This window comes from Populus euphratica, unplaced genomic scaffold (genome assembly GCF_000495115.2).
Source record: "Populus euphratica unplaced genomic scaffold, PopEup_1.0 scaffold1.1, whole genome shotgun sequence".
Classification (NCBI taxonomy): Eukaryota; Viridiplantae; Streptophyta; class Magnoliopsida; order Malpighiales; family Salicaceae; genus Populus; species Populus euphratica.
This window is the reverse complement of record NW_011499845.1, coordinates 4655362-4671538: the sequence shown is the minus strand read 5'-3', so window position 1 is coordinate 4671538 and position 16177 is coordinate 4655362. Positions and strand designations below refer to the sequence as shown.

Here is a 16177-nt window from a genome sequence, read left to right as displayed (position 1 = left end):
TTCCAAAATTGAGGGACCAAAATGAATTTCCATCATCTTCAACCTCCAAACCAGAATTTCAACAGAAACTCACTGTTCTTTCCTTATTTCTAACACAAATTCACCATTCAAACAAAATCCATAACTCAAAATCATCATTTTCATCTACAATCTCTCAAATTCAACTTAACAATCAATTAACCACAACAATCAACCCCTAACATTCAATTTAATTTATCAATTAAACCCACAACACAAATTTCATAACTCTAACATTTATCAAAATCAAAATTAAAGTTTAATTAACACATATTTATACATAATCTTATCTTTTTACTTATTTCCTCCAACTCTTTTCTATTCCCTTTCTAATTCCCCTCTTTTCTCTTCTTCTTCTTTTTCCCTTCTCTCTCCTGCCGATTCTCTCTCAAATTTCAGATTTCTTCTTTTGTTTTTTTTTTTCTATTTATATTTATCATCTCTTTATACAATTATTACAATACCCCTCGTTATTTATTCTAACTTTTAAACCTTCAAGGTTTTATTGTATTTTTCAATTCATTAATTCAGAACGTTACATCTTGTGTTTGAGGAGCCTCAGTCTTCATCAGGTTTTGGTTGCTCCTGAGGTAATTGAAAGTATGATTTCCAGTTGCCCGCTTCTTGAAAGTCTTGCATTGTCATATTTTGATAGCTTAGCTCTTAATATCCGTGCTCCAAATCTCAAGTGTGCCTGTGCTTGGAAGGTGAATTTACAGATATTTGTCTTGAAAATACCCCACTTTTAGTTGTCATGTCTGTTTCTATGTATATGAATGATGATATAGCTGAATACTTTGAGCAAAGTTCGAGCTGCAATTTTATCAAAAGTTTCTAGGCGGTGTGCCTCTTCTTGAGAGGCTTGTTGTGCACATCTACTTCGCAAAGGTAAATACCTTGTCGAATTTATATTTGGTCCATAAAGTGGCAATGTAGTTTGTCTCTTTTTTTTTTCTCTCTCTCTTAATTTAATTCTGCTTTGTTGGTGATAGTATTTGAGCATAGGTGATTATCCAGGAACACTTGCAATTACTTACAGCCGCCTAAAAATAATTGAATTGTATCAAGTTAGTTTTGAAGATACAAAAGAGATTCGTGTTGTTCTTTGCTTGATTACAAGCTCTCCTAATTTGAAGGAATTTCGTATCTCAATAAGTTGTGTGGCACATGTTGGCATCTTATTTTGTGATTTTTGGTGGAACTATATTTCACTTGTGCTTTGCTTTGTACATTAATTTACTCAAGATTGGTGCAAACCTTTTTGTCTATGGTTTTTTTATAGGGCTCATCAACCACGGTGGCTGCTGTGGATGTACCGGATTTGGGATTTTGGGCAGAAGAGTGCCCCGGAGATTGTACTTGTAAACAACTTAAAGTTGTAAAGATGACAGATATGTCTGGTGTGCCACATGAAATGGAATTTATGAAATTTTTGCTTGCGAATTCCCCAGTGCTTGAGACAATGTCTATCACACCTTGTGTATATGTCATGGATGGCAGATTGAATATGCTGATTCAGTTGGTCAGGTTTCGAAGGGCTTCTGCTGAAGCTGAAATTACATTTACCCAAGATGAAACACCGTGTACTTAACGAAAAGCCCTTTTATTGTGGATGTTTGTGATATTATAACATCAATGAAGTACATAATATTGACGTCGTGCACAAAATCTTGTCAGATCTTGTATCTCTTCCCTTCAGGGGTGCTGCATAATAATATTGTTCTTTTATTTTTATGAAGTACGTTATAGAAACTGAGTCCTGTTCTTTATGGGGTTTCTTAAATGTTTTAGGAGCATGCTTTGCATGGTATGAGTACCTGCACACCTATTATTTTCCTCTCAGAAAACTCCGTTTATTCTTCGATCCTCTGCACCCTTGTTATTTATCATTCAGATGTTTATTCTCTGATCCTCTACATCACTTGAGTTCTTATAAATCAATTGATGGCCAGCATTGGTAGTCCGCATCTTTGAATTTCTGTTGCCATGAAATTTCCTGTTGCTGAAGAGGGAGGGTGGCCCCTTCTACCATTTGATGAAAGATCACCCTGCAAGACAGTCTTTCTAGCCATCCGTTTGACCATGAATTTGTGTCCCCAGAAACTATCAACTTTCAGGAGCAATCATAATGCTCATGTATTGACCAAGACAAATCTTTCTTCAGGACTCGAAAGGATAAAATATTTAGTTCAGGAGGAACAAACTTTATTTGATTGTTATCATTACAATAAACCCCAGCAGAACTTCTCCAAAAAAAATTCTTCACTCGACCAACAAGCAGAAAAAGACATTAACACTCAACTATGTCATTTTTTCGGATCCCGGTTCTGTACAGCTAGAAATTGTAGAGACAGCTTTAGAGCTCCAATATGTGGCTAATATACAACAAGCATGTTTTCATACGCTGTATCACATCCTTTTAAAAGTTCATAAATGCTTTCTGTTTGAAAATCATGTCACCTGGGTCCAGAGAGCTCCATTGCTTGGACAAGCAACGATGAATCATCAGTCAGGTCAGAATATCTTTCCGAAGAGGAGAACTCGTTGGCTCTTGATCTAGTTTCTTCTGCTCTCTGAGAAGCTTCCCACTTTTCAGCGAGCCCGTCTCCCTCTAACATCCGAACCACTTCTGACATTTTAGGTCTATGACTTGGAAGGTACTGGGTACATAACAGAGCTACTTGAACTATTTCTTCAAGCTCAATTCGGTCGTAGTTGTTTTTCAGATCCTTGTCAACTAACAATTCCAGCTTCTTTTCCTGATGAATCTTCTTCACCTGTAATTAAGATCATAAATTCAGTCATGTCCAGAAATGGGACTTGGATTAGCCTGAAAAGTATCTGAAGGCGTGTTTGTTTAGCTTACCCAGTCAAGCAATGCTCCTTTCTGGTTCGTTGACTTCCCGAATTCCAGAGCTCTTAAGCCAGATATTAATTCTAGCAGAAGTATTCCAAATCCAAAAACATCTGTTTTCTCAGAGGACTGGCCTGTTGATAGATACTCAGGGGCTATGTGCCCCACAGTGCCCCTCACAGCAGTTGTCACATGTGAGTCCCGGTGATCCAACAGCTTTGCCAATCCAAAATCTCCCACAACAGCCTCGCAATAATCATCAAGTAATATATTTGCAGCCTTCACATCCCTGTGAATTATCTTGGGATCGCATTGTTCATGCAAGTATAATAAACCTCTTGCTGCTCCTAAGGCAATTCTCTTCCTCGTACCCCAATCCAGGGCTGGTTTGGCTGCAAGAGAAACGAAAGGCACAATTTTCATATCTTGATCAAAGAATGGTCAATCATATGTTATGAGACTCGCAGGTTCTAGGCATCCCGTGTGGAAATCAGAGGTAAATCAGAGGTATATCAGAATAGACTTAGCTATCTTGATGGATGCATTACCCTTGAGACGAGTCGCAACACTCCCATTAGACATGTACGGGTAAACCAATAGCCTTTCAGTCGTTGTCATGCAAAATCCATAGAGACGAAGTAGATTTCGATGCACTGCTAGGCTGATCATCTCAACTTCAGTCTGGAATTGGATCTCGCCACCTATGGCATTTCCATCTTTGAGCCTCTTCACTGCTACAACAGTTCCATCTTGGAGATACCCTTTGTAGACGTTCCCAAAGCCACCTTTTCCTATCAAGTTCTTGCTGCTGAAGTTGTTTGTAGCAACCTGAAGTTCTTTGAATTGAAAGCTCCTCAAGTTTCCGAGGTTTAGTTCTTCATTATGTTGTTCTGATGCTTTTGAAAAGAGAAAAATGTTAGAACTATTGACATGTCCGTTGCTATCAACCACCCAATGCTGTCAACAGCTTTATATTTTTCAAGTCTATTTATGCCATACTAACCATTAACATCAAAGAATATTTGCTGGTTGAGTCTTTGTCTCAACCAAAGGATGAAACCAAATCCAAGAACCAACAGGCAGATGCAGCCTAGGCTTGAACCAAAGGCCAGGGCAATTTTGTGGCTCTTGTTATTTCCAGAAGGCTGAGAATCTTAAGAAACAAAGAAAGACATTTGAGCATAATTTAAAGGGAGTAATATAGGATTTAAGATTTGAAATTCGAAACGCATAATGAAAGTAAAACAATCTCAAAAAGTATTTGATAGCCTCGAAAGGATAAAACAATCATGATCTTCAAATTAAAGTCAAAAGCAAAATAATTGCAAATTAAAAGAAAGCAAAAGGGAAGCGCATCAACAGCAACTTTTAGAGCAGAAGAAGTTAAAACTTGAAATTAAGTAGGTAACTTTGAAACAGGCGGGAAAGAGAATTACTTAGTGAATTATTCAGGGCCACAGATTGTGGAACTGGTGTGGTTCCAGCACAGCCTTGCCCAGTTCCACATATCAGAGGATTTCCTACAATGCTGTGTCAATAAAAGCAACGTCAATTATTTTGCTTGCTGTTCTGATCAAGGGAAAGAGAAATATAGGAGGACAGATAGGTTTTACGATTGACTTACTTGAATGTTTTAGCATGTACAGGTGGTACAGGAGTGCTCAAATCATTGTAAGACAAGTCCCTGGGGCATTAAACAAAATTCAAACAAATCATATAGATCTTTTACCAAGGAAAAATGACATACAGCAACAGCAGAAGGATAAGGGTTTGAAGAGAATTACAGAAAGGTAAGTTGAGTCATGTTAACCAAAGAGGCGGGAATTGCTCCATCAAGACTGTTATTGTTCAGCCTCCTGATCCAAACTCAAAAACCCTCTGTCAGTTTTCAGACTCTTAAGAAACTTTCAAAATTAATAATCACCTCCTAATTCTAAAATTGTTATGAAAACAAGAAAAAAGTGCATGTATACACTTTGTGCTTACAGGTATTGGAGGCTATTAAGATTGGACAGAACACTGGGAATTTGGCCACTGAAGTTGTTACTGGAAAGATCAATTGTTTTAAGCTTTGGGAGCCTTCCAAGCTCAGAGGGTATATGTCCTGAAATATTGTTATCCTGTAGAAGCCTGCAAAACACCATATTGTGAATAGAAATACAAAAGTAAATATAAAAATCATATTTTCTGGAATATTAATTGATTGAATACTCACAGAGACTGGAGATTCGTTAAGTTTCCAATAGATGGTGAAAGAGTGCCAGATAAACGTTGGCTCGGAGCTCCTCTGCAAAAAAAAATAAACGTTGGCTCGGAGCTCCTCTGCAAAAATAAAAAAATAAATAACCAACTTCAAATGCTCTTTCTTACTTGAACTTTCAGGTTCTTTCGATGTATTTGCTTCTCTATTCAGTTAAGTTTTGGTTAGTTTAGTAATTACTGCTACTTACAGGCTAGTGACAAAATTATCAGGAGAACAAGTGACCATGGCCCAACTGCATGGATCCACAGCATGCTCATCCCAGTTAAGAATATTATGAGGATCGTGCAATGAGTTCTTAATGCCCATCAAAGCCTCCACTGAGAGGAAAAAGAAAAGGTAAATATGACTTCAAGCTCTTAACTTCTCAAAAGATTTAGAAAGACAAATAGGATTCTCCGTAGCTGAGTAAAACTCCAGTTACCTTCGTAGTTGACACCTGCAGCTGTTAGCTCTCCATAAGCAGTAGTCCATAAGCAGATTAACGAAGCCACACAACAGAAAAAAGAATTCTTTTTGCCTGCCTCCATTGAAACAAAGGTATAAAACCAGATGGTATAGTTGCCAAAACCAGTTTCTGCTGAGGTAAGGGGTTAAGAATGGTGTGAAAAAAATGAAGGATTCAATAAAAACAGTGCTGATGTGGGCTTTGTTTTGTCTCGGTATTACACCAAGAACCAGGCAGTACTACAACTGCTCATGCTTATCTATAATTGCACTTCCTCGCACTCAAAGAGGCCAGGAGTCAAGAAAACCAGAGGTTTTGATAGGGACACTAAAATTCTGAAAGAGAAGTAACATGCCTGCCACTGGCTACGGGAAGTTGGAAGAAAAGAATATATAAAGCAATAAGCTACACTCAACAAATCTAGATGATATCAAAAGATGATTGATAAAGAAGAATTCCTCTTTCAATCATGCATTAGTGCATAGAAAAAGGACTGTTGTAGAATTTCTGTATTCTATTCCAAGATTAGGGAGAGAAAAAAGGTGGAAAAATCAAGTGAAGTATTAACTGTTAAGCATTGTACATCAAATAATTAAGAGCATTTTAACGATAATCCCTGTGGGTCAAGGTAAAAAGAGACGATGACAATGAGAGTGGACAAGTGCTGGGATTTGCTTTGGTTTGCTACGCCTCTGCTGTGGCCTGTGGGAATCCAACATTCCCTGAGGCACTTGGCCATTTTCTTAAAAAATTTACGTCTCAAAATTCCATTCTTCTTCTCTTACTTTAGCTTTAATTATTATAAGAGAAAAAATGACAATCTCGAGGGAATCGAACTTGGAGATTCGTGATGTAGTGATTTGCCCCTCGTAAGATCTTTGCTGTGTGAATTATTTCTCACATTTGCTATTATTTTCTTTCATTTTTTGCTCTCCTTTGAATTTCCCTTATACCCCAGTTGGGTTTTGCTTTATTGATTCCAAAACAATTCCATTGTCTCCACAGTCAACAGACAGTCCCATTAAACTATCCCAAAAGTAGCCAGCTTTATAAGTTAAAGGCTGCCCCTCTCTTTCTTTCTACAAATTATATGTATTTATACACTCATGAAGGGTCCTACAGAACTGTCATCCCTAGTGCATTTACTGCCATCAGGCATCAACTCTCTTTAATACTTGTTTATAACCTAATAATGTGTTTAATGCATCTAGACCCTCTCTTTAATGCTTTTAATATAATACAACAAAATTATTGGAAAAAAATAAAAAAAAAAATTAAATCAGATAGATAACTTAAACGTATTCTTACGAAGACACTCAGTACGCACGTATACACACAGTTAGAGTTAGGGTCCAATTACAAACAAAATACTTGTAGTAACAGACTATAGGGTCCAATTACAAACAAAATACTTGTAATAACAGACTAATTATTATTATTATTATTTTTTATTTACGTGGGTATCCGGGTCAGTTTACGCGCATCACGACTAATCTCCACGGTCCACTGAATACCCTGCAAACCCAGTAAATATGTAAGGCACTACGCGGGGTGACAAACGTGCACGCCATAGCTCGAATCTAGGTGCAGTGGAATGAAACAAGCTACTTTCATCATTGAACCAAGCACTGTAACGTAGTAACAGACTAATTATTGATAGCACTTGTAGTAGATAGGAGCACGTGCAAAGCAGACTCAATAATGGCCGTTGACTTGATATTCAAACGTATTTCATGATCATCATGGAATGGAAGTAGTGAATCATTATTGTTAATGATTCGACATAAAGCTTACAATTAAGATAAGGGTTAGGACTCGGTATAGACACTAGCTAATTAACTTCGAACGCAGTTTAGGTCTTGATAGAGACATTTAACTCTTTTCGAATGCAATTTCAGTTCCCATGTCATGGATATTGGCTAATGCCTCTGCATGATTTCCTATGATCAGTAAGAACCAGCTTTTGACAGAGACTTCACCTTAAATGCCTCTCAACTGAGCGATTCTTGTTCCTGGCTCTTGCCCTGGCCTCGCTACAGAAGTTGACTTTCGGTACACAAAACGTCAGCTAATGCACGGTTGGTTCTTTTCTTTTCCTTTTTATTATTATTATTTTGGTCAATATTTATAGCCAATTGGAGGAGCTTGTGGGAAATATGAGCATCTTATATATGCAGGTGGAGACTAGCATGTGCATAGAAGCCACAAAAATGAAAATGGATAATCTGCTGAAGATATATATCAGGCAGGAAATTTGGATGCATCCAAAAAAACTGTATCTTTATATGGTGGTTGATTGATAAAGGATTTAACACCAACAAATCACAATCTCTCTAAAAGAAAGTTGGATACTGTAGCCAAAAAATAAAAATAGTCGGATATATATTAGCTCCATGCACCGCCTTTTAAAAGGCATGAAAATTGCATTGCAACGACTGAGAAGAAAGAACTCCTGTAAGGTAGGATTCAGATCAGTAAAGTTAGGGCCCGCCTACCACTTATCTCTCTTGTGATTGGGACATGGCACACTAAGAATATAAAATTACGGGAGAGAAAGAGTGTGGTAGGACCAATTATGCCAGTGGATTTGCCCTTGGGTTAACGTTAGCTGTAAATTATTAAGCAGCAAGTTCGCTTTGTGTATGCTGTCGTTCCCTTCACCCCCAACGACCAATTAGTACTCCATTTAGTGGATCCTTGATGCGTGTCCCCCCGAGATTTTGATAAAGATTTGATGTCTATTTCAGCCAAGGAAATCCCTGCTTTGCTCAAGCTCCAACGCCTTAATTTAACTCTTCCCCTTCCTTAACATAGCTGAACTTGCTAGTCGATACCGAAGGACGTATCGAGCAATGGCTACCGAGGGCTCGGGGTCAAAAGAGGAGTCAAAACAAGAGAAGTTGATGACTAGTAACCCTAATGAAGATATGCACCATGGACATCCAACAAATGAGTAGGAAATAATTGCTCTTTCTTACCACTTGGCTTGTTTGAATTGCATAAAGAAAAAAAAAGCACCATTATTCATTCAAAGCAAACAACATACGTGCCAATTCACATGACTCGGATCAGACGTTGTCCCTTAAAAATTAAAAAGAAGACATCACAAAGCATCCAAAATAGTCGACACTCTCTAACCCCACCTTGTGCCCCAATTACCTCACACACGTCTTCCATCTCCCACTTCGGTCATGCACCCACTACCCAATAGACATGATCCTCTCACGGGTCAGCTGCACTGTCATGTACTCCTTGATAGCTTTAGTTCCATGGTGACTTATTGCAAGGGCAGAAAAATACTGATAAAATGCTTTTTTCATCTCATTTATAGAATGGTTAAAGCCTGCTTTAAAGCAATGATTCATACAAGTTTTTCGGTTGGTGGGAAAATCAAAAGAAAAAAAAAATCAAGGAACAGGGTAAGATGACAGTACGTAGGATTATAGGATAGTGCTGGTGAAGTCCACAAAACAGTATCTCTGGCAACAAATTTACCTCCTTCCAACGGCCTTCGCTAATTCATTATTGATTTATTGTCATTTCCCTTTTCGTTTTGAAGTTCTCTAAAGCAAAAACTCAAGGTATGGATCTGATAAGCAGTTGTCAAAGGATTTCAAAACCAAACGGAATGGTAAATTGCGATGGTGGCTGTTGATAATAGAAAAATCTAAAACAAACAAGTTTTCATTTTTTATTTCCAAGGATTTCAAGAACAGGGGAAGAAAAACACCAAACAACCACTGAATTGTTGTTCCACGAATGATTTTGACCTACTCAGAAACCTAGAGGTGTGTTCAAATACTAGCAAGGCTCCGTCTATACAAAGGCCTAGGCAGAATAAATTCTGTTCCAGAAGTGGGCACTTTAAAAGCTTAGGATACCTCACACGCAAGCCATACCTTTAAGACTTCCCTTTTGTAGTGCGTGCACGGCCTTTACTCTCTCCCTGAATTCCTGATACCACCCAATAAAAAAGAGGGCAAGGAAAGCAACAGTCACCTGATGAAAGAGGGCAAGGAAAGCAACAGTCACCTGGTGATCTCTTTTTCCTCCCTTTAATTTGGAATGTTATTAGAACCAAAGGTAGCCATAAGGAAAGGGGAGAGAATAGTTCAAATGCGTGTCAGTAAGTGTACATGAGCGCATATGGAGCCAAATGATCTAAAAGGAAACAGTACTCAAGTAGCTTTTTGTTGTATAATCTTGGTCCCATGAAGACAGACCCACATGCAACAGTTACACTGTTTGAGTCTAAGAACAAGTTTCTTTACTCATTTTGTCACTTGGTCCAAATCTTTATTGCTGGGAGTCACTTAAGCCTAATCAGTGATTAAAGAAGATAATCTAACAGTAATTCAGCTTTTCCTATCTTAAGAATTTTTTAGGTGTTGTCTTTAATCAGTCACTAAAGCAGGATCCTGGCATGTTAAAGTGAAGATCACAGTTCAAATCTGTCTTCTTAGCGTCCCTGTTAATAATAGGATTTTTATTTTGAAGCATTAGAAAAGGCAAAGTGGAACCAACAATGCCAAGGCAAGAAATCATGCAACTTTAAACGTTGAAGTCTAATGCTGCTTGCATACATCAGTGAACGATAATAAAGAGAGGCCTAACTGGTAGCTGTTGATCCACGAAATTTAAGAAAAAAATGTAGATAAACCATGGTTGTAGGCAAGGAAAACATTGGAGATCAAGCAAGCATGGCACAGAAAATGGCGTTAAGGTATAAACTAGATAAAGTCTATCGAAGATATCCTGAACTTAGTTATGAGTTAAGAGACGACAATTTACAGCTCTGATTTGGATTCTCAACAAGGGCATGTGTAACGGCAAATCAAAATTAAGACGCTCTTCAAAGTTCAACTTTGCAGGGGCAAGTAGCTGTGGCTGGTGACCTTGTTCAATAAAACTGGTGAGGAGCTACAAAAACAAAATAAATTCCCTAAGAGCTCCTTTTTGAACTCTCAACTTTCCTGCTTTCTAATAAAAGTAAAAAGATCTGTGAACGAATTGATACAAGACAACGGCCAAAAACAAAAAAAAAAAAAGGAGCAATTCTGAGCGGCTCGTGATGCCCTAGGCTAGGCACATTTAGAATCAACTTCAGTAGGAATTTTCAGCACATCATGTTGGAATAAACTTTCCATAATGATATTTCCTTTCCGTGCAAAGTTCTTTGAACCTAGATCCATCTGCTGACGAGTCTCAACCTCACCCCTTTCACATGCTCTACTAAACACAGTCGCTACACGGAGATTTTGGTTTCCAAAACCGTAAGGATTTTGCATCTCATTGGACTGACTTTCAGTTACAAATCCGAGAATTTTTCTAGTCTATAGTTTTTGCGAAGATCCTAAGGAGAGGAAACCCTTTCCTCCCGTGATATCCTCCTACATCACCCAAGTATCTGCAATTAACCACGTAGACCCATAGTGGTAGGAGATTAAACCTTTTTCTAGAGATGCCAACTACATTTTAGCTGCTTATTGCAATATCTCGTACTAAGTTGTTAGATGTCACAGGACATCAAGCTTTGGAAGATTTTGCGACAGCATGCATGAACGCTACCTCATATCTGATGAAATTCCTTTACCTATATATCACGCCAAATCTTAAGAAAACATGCCATCCAACAATATACACACTTGTATTTGAGCTTGCGTGCGTTCTTGCTGCTTTTCAGTTTTCACCATCGCAATATGCTTAAAGCAATGAAGCTGATATTGAGTTCAATCATTTAAAATATATCAAGCATTTCAATAGGAAAGTAGTCGTCAGTCAGCTAAATAGGATTCTACTCCATATCAAAGAAAAAACAGCAATAGATTCTTGTCCCATTTCAAAGGCAAGTAAATTTAATCAGACCATAAGAAATAGAAACCACGAAAGAGAGTGTGCTGGTAGCATTAGTTAGCAAAAGAAAACACACCACAGCTGCGTTTGTCTTTCAAAAAAGTGAGGAAGTAAGTTCAGATACATCAGAAACAACTTGATCATAATCTGCCTTCAATTTTTCTTGATCCTCCTTGCCTATCTCCCCCTTGGTAGGCTTGGTTAACACTAGAACACAACAAGTAGGCCTTTTGGTGGCCCCAGCACTAGCGAGGTCCTGAAAAATAATGCCACAAAATGACCATGAAATTATTGACAGAGAATTGTAAGCCCAGAGAAAGGATTCTTCCACTTCAATAAGCATCTTGAAGCGTTCCACCTCCATGAATTTACTAATAAGATACCAGGATATTAAAATACCAGCATATTAAAGAGTCGTAGAGATGTAAATCTCTGGAATAATTTTATAGGCTTTGGGCCCAAACATGTTGAAGACTGGGATCGCTTCCCAAGTAACATGCACAATTGTGATGTTGATTGGTTCCATAACAAGCCAGATGTACAGGTAAATGTTTGATGACAATTGAACACTCCAAACAAGAACAGAAAATAGTGCATAGCTGTAATTCTGATTCAAAATGATAAAAAGAAAAAACTAAAATATAAACATTACAACAACTAAATGGCCTTTCTTTTAATCAAGCGTGATGAACTTATTACAGAAATAGCATTCTAAGAAAAAAAATCTAAGATTAAACAACACTTAATAGAAAACGAAAAGGTCCCAACAGAAGTAATAAACTTGCAGGGTACTAGGGTTACTTGGCACGCATTTTTTAGCTATGATTAGCCCGTCAAATGGGAAAAAAAATATTAAGGAAATATGACGTAGCTGAGAACTTACTTCTTTAGAAGGAACATAAACATAAGGAATGTCAGACTCTTCGCATAAGATGGGAACATGAGTAATGACATCGATTGGTGAAATGTTTCCAGCTATTATGCATAATCTGTCACAGAAACGAAAATTTCAATTAGTTTAAGCTATTTATTCACAACGGTTTACAATCAAATAAAAAATTTCAGAAGTAACAAGACAGACCCTTTATGGCCACGACGGATGCTCTTCACTACTTCCTTCACTCCTCTCTTCAAGCATTTTGATTCGGATGCTATACATACACAAGCAAATAAAGAAAAACAAAACCCAAAAATAAGGACCCCAAAAAATAATTGCAAACCATCAATGAAGTTGCTAGTTAATAGTTAAAAATCAGTACCTTTACGAACGAGCTTGAGGGTTCGTTTGCAGAGTTTTTTGCCAGCTAAGGGTTTGGCAATGGGAGCCAAGCTTGTAATCTTCTTCTTCTCTTTTATTTTTGATCTCTCTGTTTCGCTATCACTTCCCATCTCTCTCTCTCTCTCTCTCTCTCTCTATCTATCTATCTATCTATCTCTCTGGAAATCAACAGGCGAAGGTGGGTGGCGGGGAATGGTAGACTTTAGGGTTTTATTTTGTTTTCTAGGGTTTTGACATTTGTTAGCCCAGTTGATCTGGACCTTTCGTTGTGAAGAAATTTAGAACGCAAAATCAACGGCTAGGAATTCTTTAGTTAGTTAAGCATGAAATTAAACAAGAAGGGTTAAAAAACGAAAAATTAACTGTCGGCAATCGAGCCCAGGTCTCTGCCGCCGCATTTAGAGGGTGTTTTGTATGGGGCCAAAAACGCTGTTTAAAATTTAAAACAATAAAATAAAATTATTTTTTATCTTTTAATTATTTTAATTTATTGATATAAAAAATAATTTTTAAAAAATATTATTTTAATGTAATTTTAATTCAATAACTAGAATATTATTTTAATTGTTGAATTATCATCATATGTACAACTTAGATATCAAACTTGTTTATTTTTATTTTGCTATAAAAAGTTAAATGCAATGGAATTCTGGCTTTTCCTGGACATGATATTCACTCCAGATTAGGAAATAAATCTCTTTTATGGGACGCCATAGTTCCTAGTGAATGCGAGTGCTCTTCGGATCTTCTTCTTTTTTTTTCGACTTGTTGGTCCCTGTTTTTTATTTTAAGTTGACTAACATACCCTTCTTTTTCTTCGATAATAATACATTTGCTGTAGGCTTATAACTTATCGAACAGCTAATATTAGTTAAATGACTTTATTGTATTGCTAAGATTATCAATGTAATATATATTATGTAATTTGCTGGTATATTTATTATTTTACATGGTAATTTTATTTTTTTCATGTAGGTAAACAAATCATAATTGAACTTTAAGTTGTAAGGATCCGAGTTATTTAAAAAAATAATAATAAATGTTATAAAAAATAATAATAAATGTTATGCACGAGAAAAGCACACTAAAAACATATTATTTAAATGTTTTTTAATCAAAACAAAAAAAATATGATATTCTCGTAAATAACATTATGTTATTGGCAATCATATTTTTATAATCACATTCCAATAAGATATATGAAGGTCCAATATGTTAAGCAACATTTAGGTAATGTTTTATTATTATCTTGAAAAAAAAAATATATAATATATGGTAATGTTTTATTATTATCTTGAAAAAAATAAATAATATATAATATACCATGAATATCTTTTTATTATGTTTGGTTGGGAAGTGACAAAATATGAAAAAAAATAATTATGAATTTTGTTTTACTTGATATACGTTACTATAAATTTTGCAATGTTTAAAAATAAATAAATATTTTTTTTACTTTAGTCCGCAGTAAGCATTAATTTGTATAGCTAAAATGGTGTTTTTTTCACTAGTCAAAATCACTGAGAAGATATCATATAATCATGATAAGAAATATAGTTTTTATTACAAAAAAATAATATATTTAAATTATAATTGCTAAGTCATTTAATCATTTATTCAAAAATATTTAAAATATTATTTGATTAATTTAAATATATTAATTTAAAATATATAATTCAAATTATATATTTAAATAAAATATATAATTAAACCAATCATATATCAAATTATGTAAAATTAATACATGGCATGAAAATATAAAAAAATAATTCCATCATGAAATGCATTTTTTTTTGTTATTGCCCGGTCTTCATCTTTCAACATTAAATCCAATTTCTTTGAAAATATAATCAACTTTCAATTCCTTGTATCAAAATATTTTATACATTTTAGTCACCATATTAATTCTCAATAATGATATTCATTTTTCTTCACAATGTCAAGAACTCTGTAAAAATAACTTCCCCGTATAGTTTTTAATAAAAAAAAATATTATTTGATTAATTTTTTATTTAATTCATAAAAAAATTGATTTACCCAATTCATTATTTTTTTAATTGCTAGAGATTATTAAATTGTATATAATAATTTATTTATTTATTCTGAACAATTGATTTTTCATATCAATTTTATGGAATAAAATAAAATAAGAACGAAAAAGGAGGCGAAACTAAAGAATTAAACTTGTAAGTAAAAGGAGAAATACTTGTTTTTTTATTGCATATTTATTTTTTATTTTGCTTCTGAGTGTAGGTTTCAGCTCATTAAACTAAAGAATCCAAGATGCCCTCGTCCTTGGTTGTCAGGGGCAAAGTTTCGGCCCAAATCAACGAGCTATTTAATGAGAACCAGGGGCCAGTTTAATGAGCTGAAACCGGCACTATTTTAGCCCAAGTATGAAGGAAGAGATAGCGGGAGGGATTAGTGGCTGTTTTTAAAATTATTTTTATTTATAAATATATTAAAATAATATTTTTTATTTTTAAAATTTATTTTTATACTAGAATATCAAAATTATTTTAAACATAAAAAAATTAATTATTAAAAAAAATAACACAGTCACACCACTTTTTTTAAAAAAAAATCATCATCACAGGGAGATCAGCGAACATCCCACTTAATTTTCTCAGATTCCACGTACCACGGCCACGGGCATTTCGATAATAAAGTACCGTTAGCGAGAGGATTAGTCAATTGCCAACATTGCTAGATTATGCCTCCCGAAATTGACTTGGATGATTCATATATATGTTAGAAATTAACATATTTATATTTGATTAGATATACTCACTTAGATTTTTATTTGTTATATAAATGTGCCGGAGTCTCTCTACAATGTGAACGTGAAAGGAAAAAAAATTAAAAAATAGCATCTTTAATGGAGTTATATAGTCAACGCACACTTTCAAAAAATTACTTGATTGTATTTATTTCATAGTTGAACCTCAAACTAGTTGTCCAGCGTCTACAAGTGTTTCCCGACTATATTTATATTCTCAAGAAATAAACAAGCAACCAAGTTATTTGACTAGCTACACAAAGTTTCAACCGTTCCCCGTTGGGCTTTCTATTTAATGCTTGAAACGTGAGAGTTTCTGCAAAAAAAAAAAAATATAGAGGAAGCATTCAGTCGAGGAAAGCTTAGTAATTGAATTGGCATCTCGTTGAGAAGTTGATGTTAGGATGCTGGCATGCAAACCCGACAAGACAAAAGGTAAGGGACAAGATAAAATGAGAAATGACACACAAGAATTTACGTGGTTCACCCAATTTGGCTACGTCCACGGACAAGTATAGAAGAATTTACTAAGTAATGTGGGAATACAACTTCTCTCTAATAATAGGAGAACAACAAAATCTCTCTATTATTAGGAGAAAACACCTCACTTACTATCTCACAAATACCTCACAATTTTGTGGGATTACTCTCTCCTCACCCTCTCTTCTTTCTCTCTTGTGGTGTGT

At 35.5% G+C, this 16177-nt stretch overlaps 2 protein-coding genes across 4 annotated transcripts; both read right to left on the bottom strand.

Annotated features, from left to right (window-relative positions):
* Positions 1 to 2190: 2190 nt before the first annotated feature.
* LOC105123060 (protein NSP-INTERACTING KINASE 2-like) lies at positions 2191 to 5961 on the bottom strand. Its single transcript, XM_011022527.1, has 11 exons — positions 5557 to 5961; positions 5323 to 5452; positions 5088 to 5159; positions 4859 to 5002; positions 4657 to 4728; positions 4497 to 4556; positions 4309 to 4400; positions 3876 to 4025; positions 3421 to 3762; positions 2885 to 3264; positions 2191 to 2795 (listed from the first exon to the last, which is right to left on the bottom strand). Exons 1-11 carry the CDS (start codon positions 5660 to 5662, stop codon positions 2475 to 2477), a joined length of 1869 nt encoding a protein of 622 aa, XP_011020829.1. The 5' UTR covers positions 5663 to 5961; the 3' UTR covers positions 2191 to 2474.
* A 5392-nt stretch (positions 5962 to 11353) lies between these two features.
* On the bottom strand, positions 11354 to 12944 carry LOC105123038 (Ribosomal protein L7Ae/L30e/S12e/Gadd45 family protein). 3 transcript variants are annotated; one of them, XM_011022515.1, is made up of 5 exons: positions 12866 to 12944; positions 12693 to 12833; positions 12515 to 12584; positions 12317 to 12422; positions 11354 to 11689 (listed from the first exon to the last, which is right to left on the bottom strand). In XM_011022515.1, exons 2-5 carry the CDS (start codon positions 12820 to 12822, stop codon positions 11528 to 11530), a joined length of 468 nt encoding a protein of 155 aa, XP_011020817.1. In that variant the 5' UTR covers positions 12823 to 12833; positions 12866 to 12944; the 3' UTR covers positions 11354 to 11527. The 3 variants fall into 3 exon arrangements, with proteins under 3 accessions (XP_011020817.1, XP_011020809.1, XP_011020801.1); XM_011022507.1 differs by having other exon boundaries at positions 12693 to 12840; positions 12873 to 12936; XM_011022499.1 differs by lacking the exon at positions 12866 to 12944 and having other exon boundaries at positions 12693 to 12859.
* Positions 12945 to 16177: the final 3233 nt, after the last annotated feature.

Bases quoted from the DNA above. Each gene is read 5' to 3' on its own strand.
- LOC105123060 (XM_011022527.1), bottom strand. From the start codon at position 5,662: ATGGAGGCAGGCAAAAAGAATTCTTTTTTCTGTTGTGTGGCTTCGTTA. The intron at 5,160-5,322 runs GTAAGTAGCAGT...TTTTTTTTGCAG, and splicing joins GATAATTTTGTCACTAGCCT to AGGAGCTCCGAGCCAACGTT. The intron at 2,796-2,884 runs GTAAGCTAAACA...TCTTAATTACAG, and splicing joins AAGGAGCATTGCTTGACTGG to GTGAAGAAGATTCATCAGGA.
- LOC105123038 (XM_011022515.1), bottom strand. From the start codon at position 12,822: ATGGGAAGTGATAGCGAAACAGAGAGATCAAAAATAAAAGAGAAGAAG. The intron at 12,585-12,692 runs GTACTGATTTTT...GTGTATGTATAG, and splicing joins CCTCAAGCTCGTTCGTAAAG to CATCCGAATCAAAATGCTTG. The intron at 11,690-12,316 runs GTAAGTTCTCAG...ATTATTTTTCAG, and splicing joins TTTATGTTCCTTCTAAAGAA to GACCTCGCTAGTGCTGGGGC.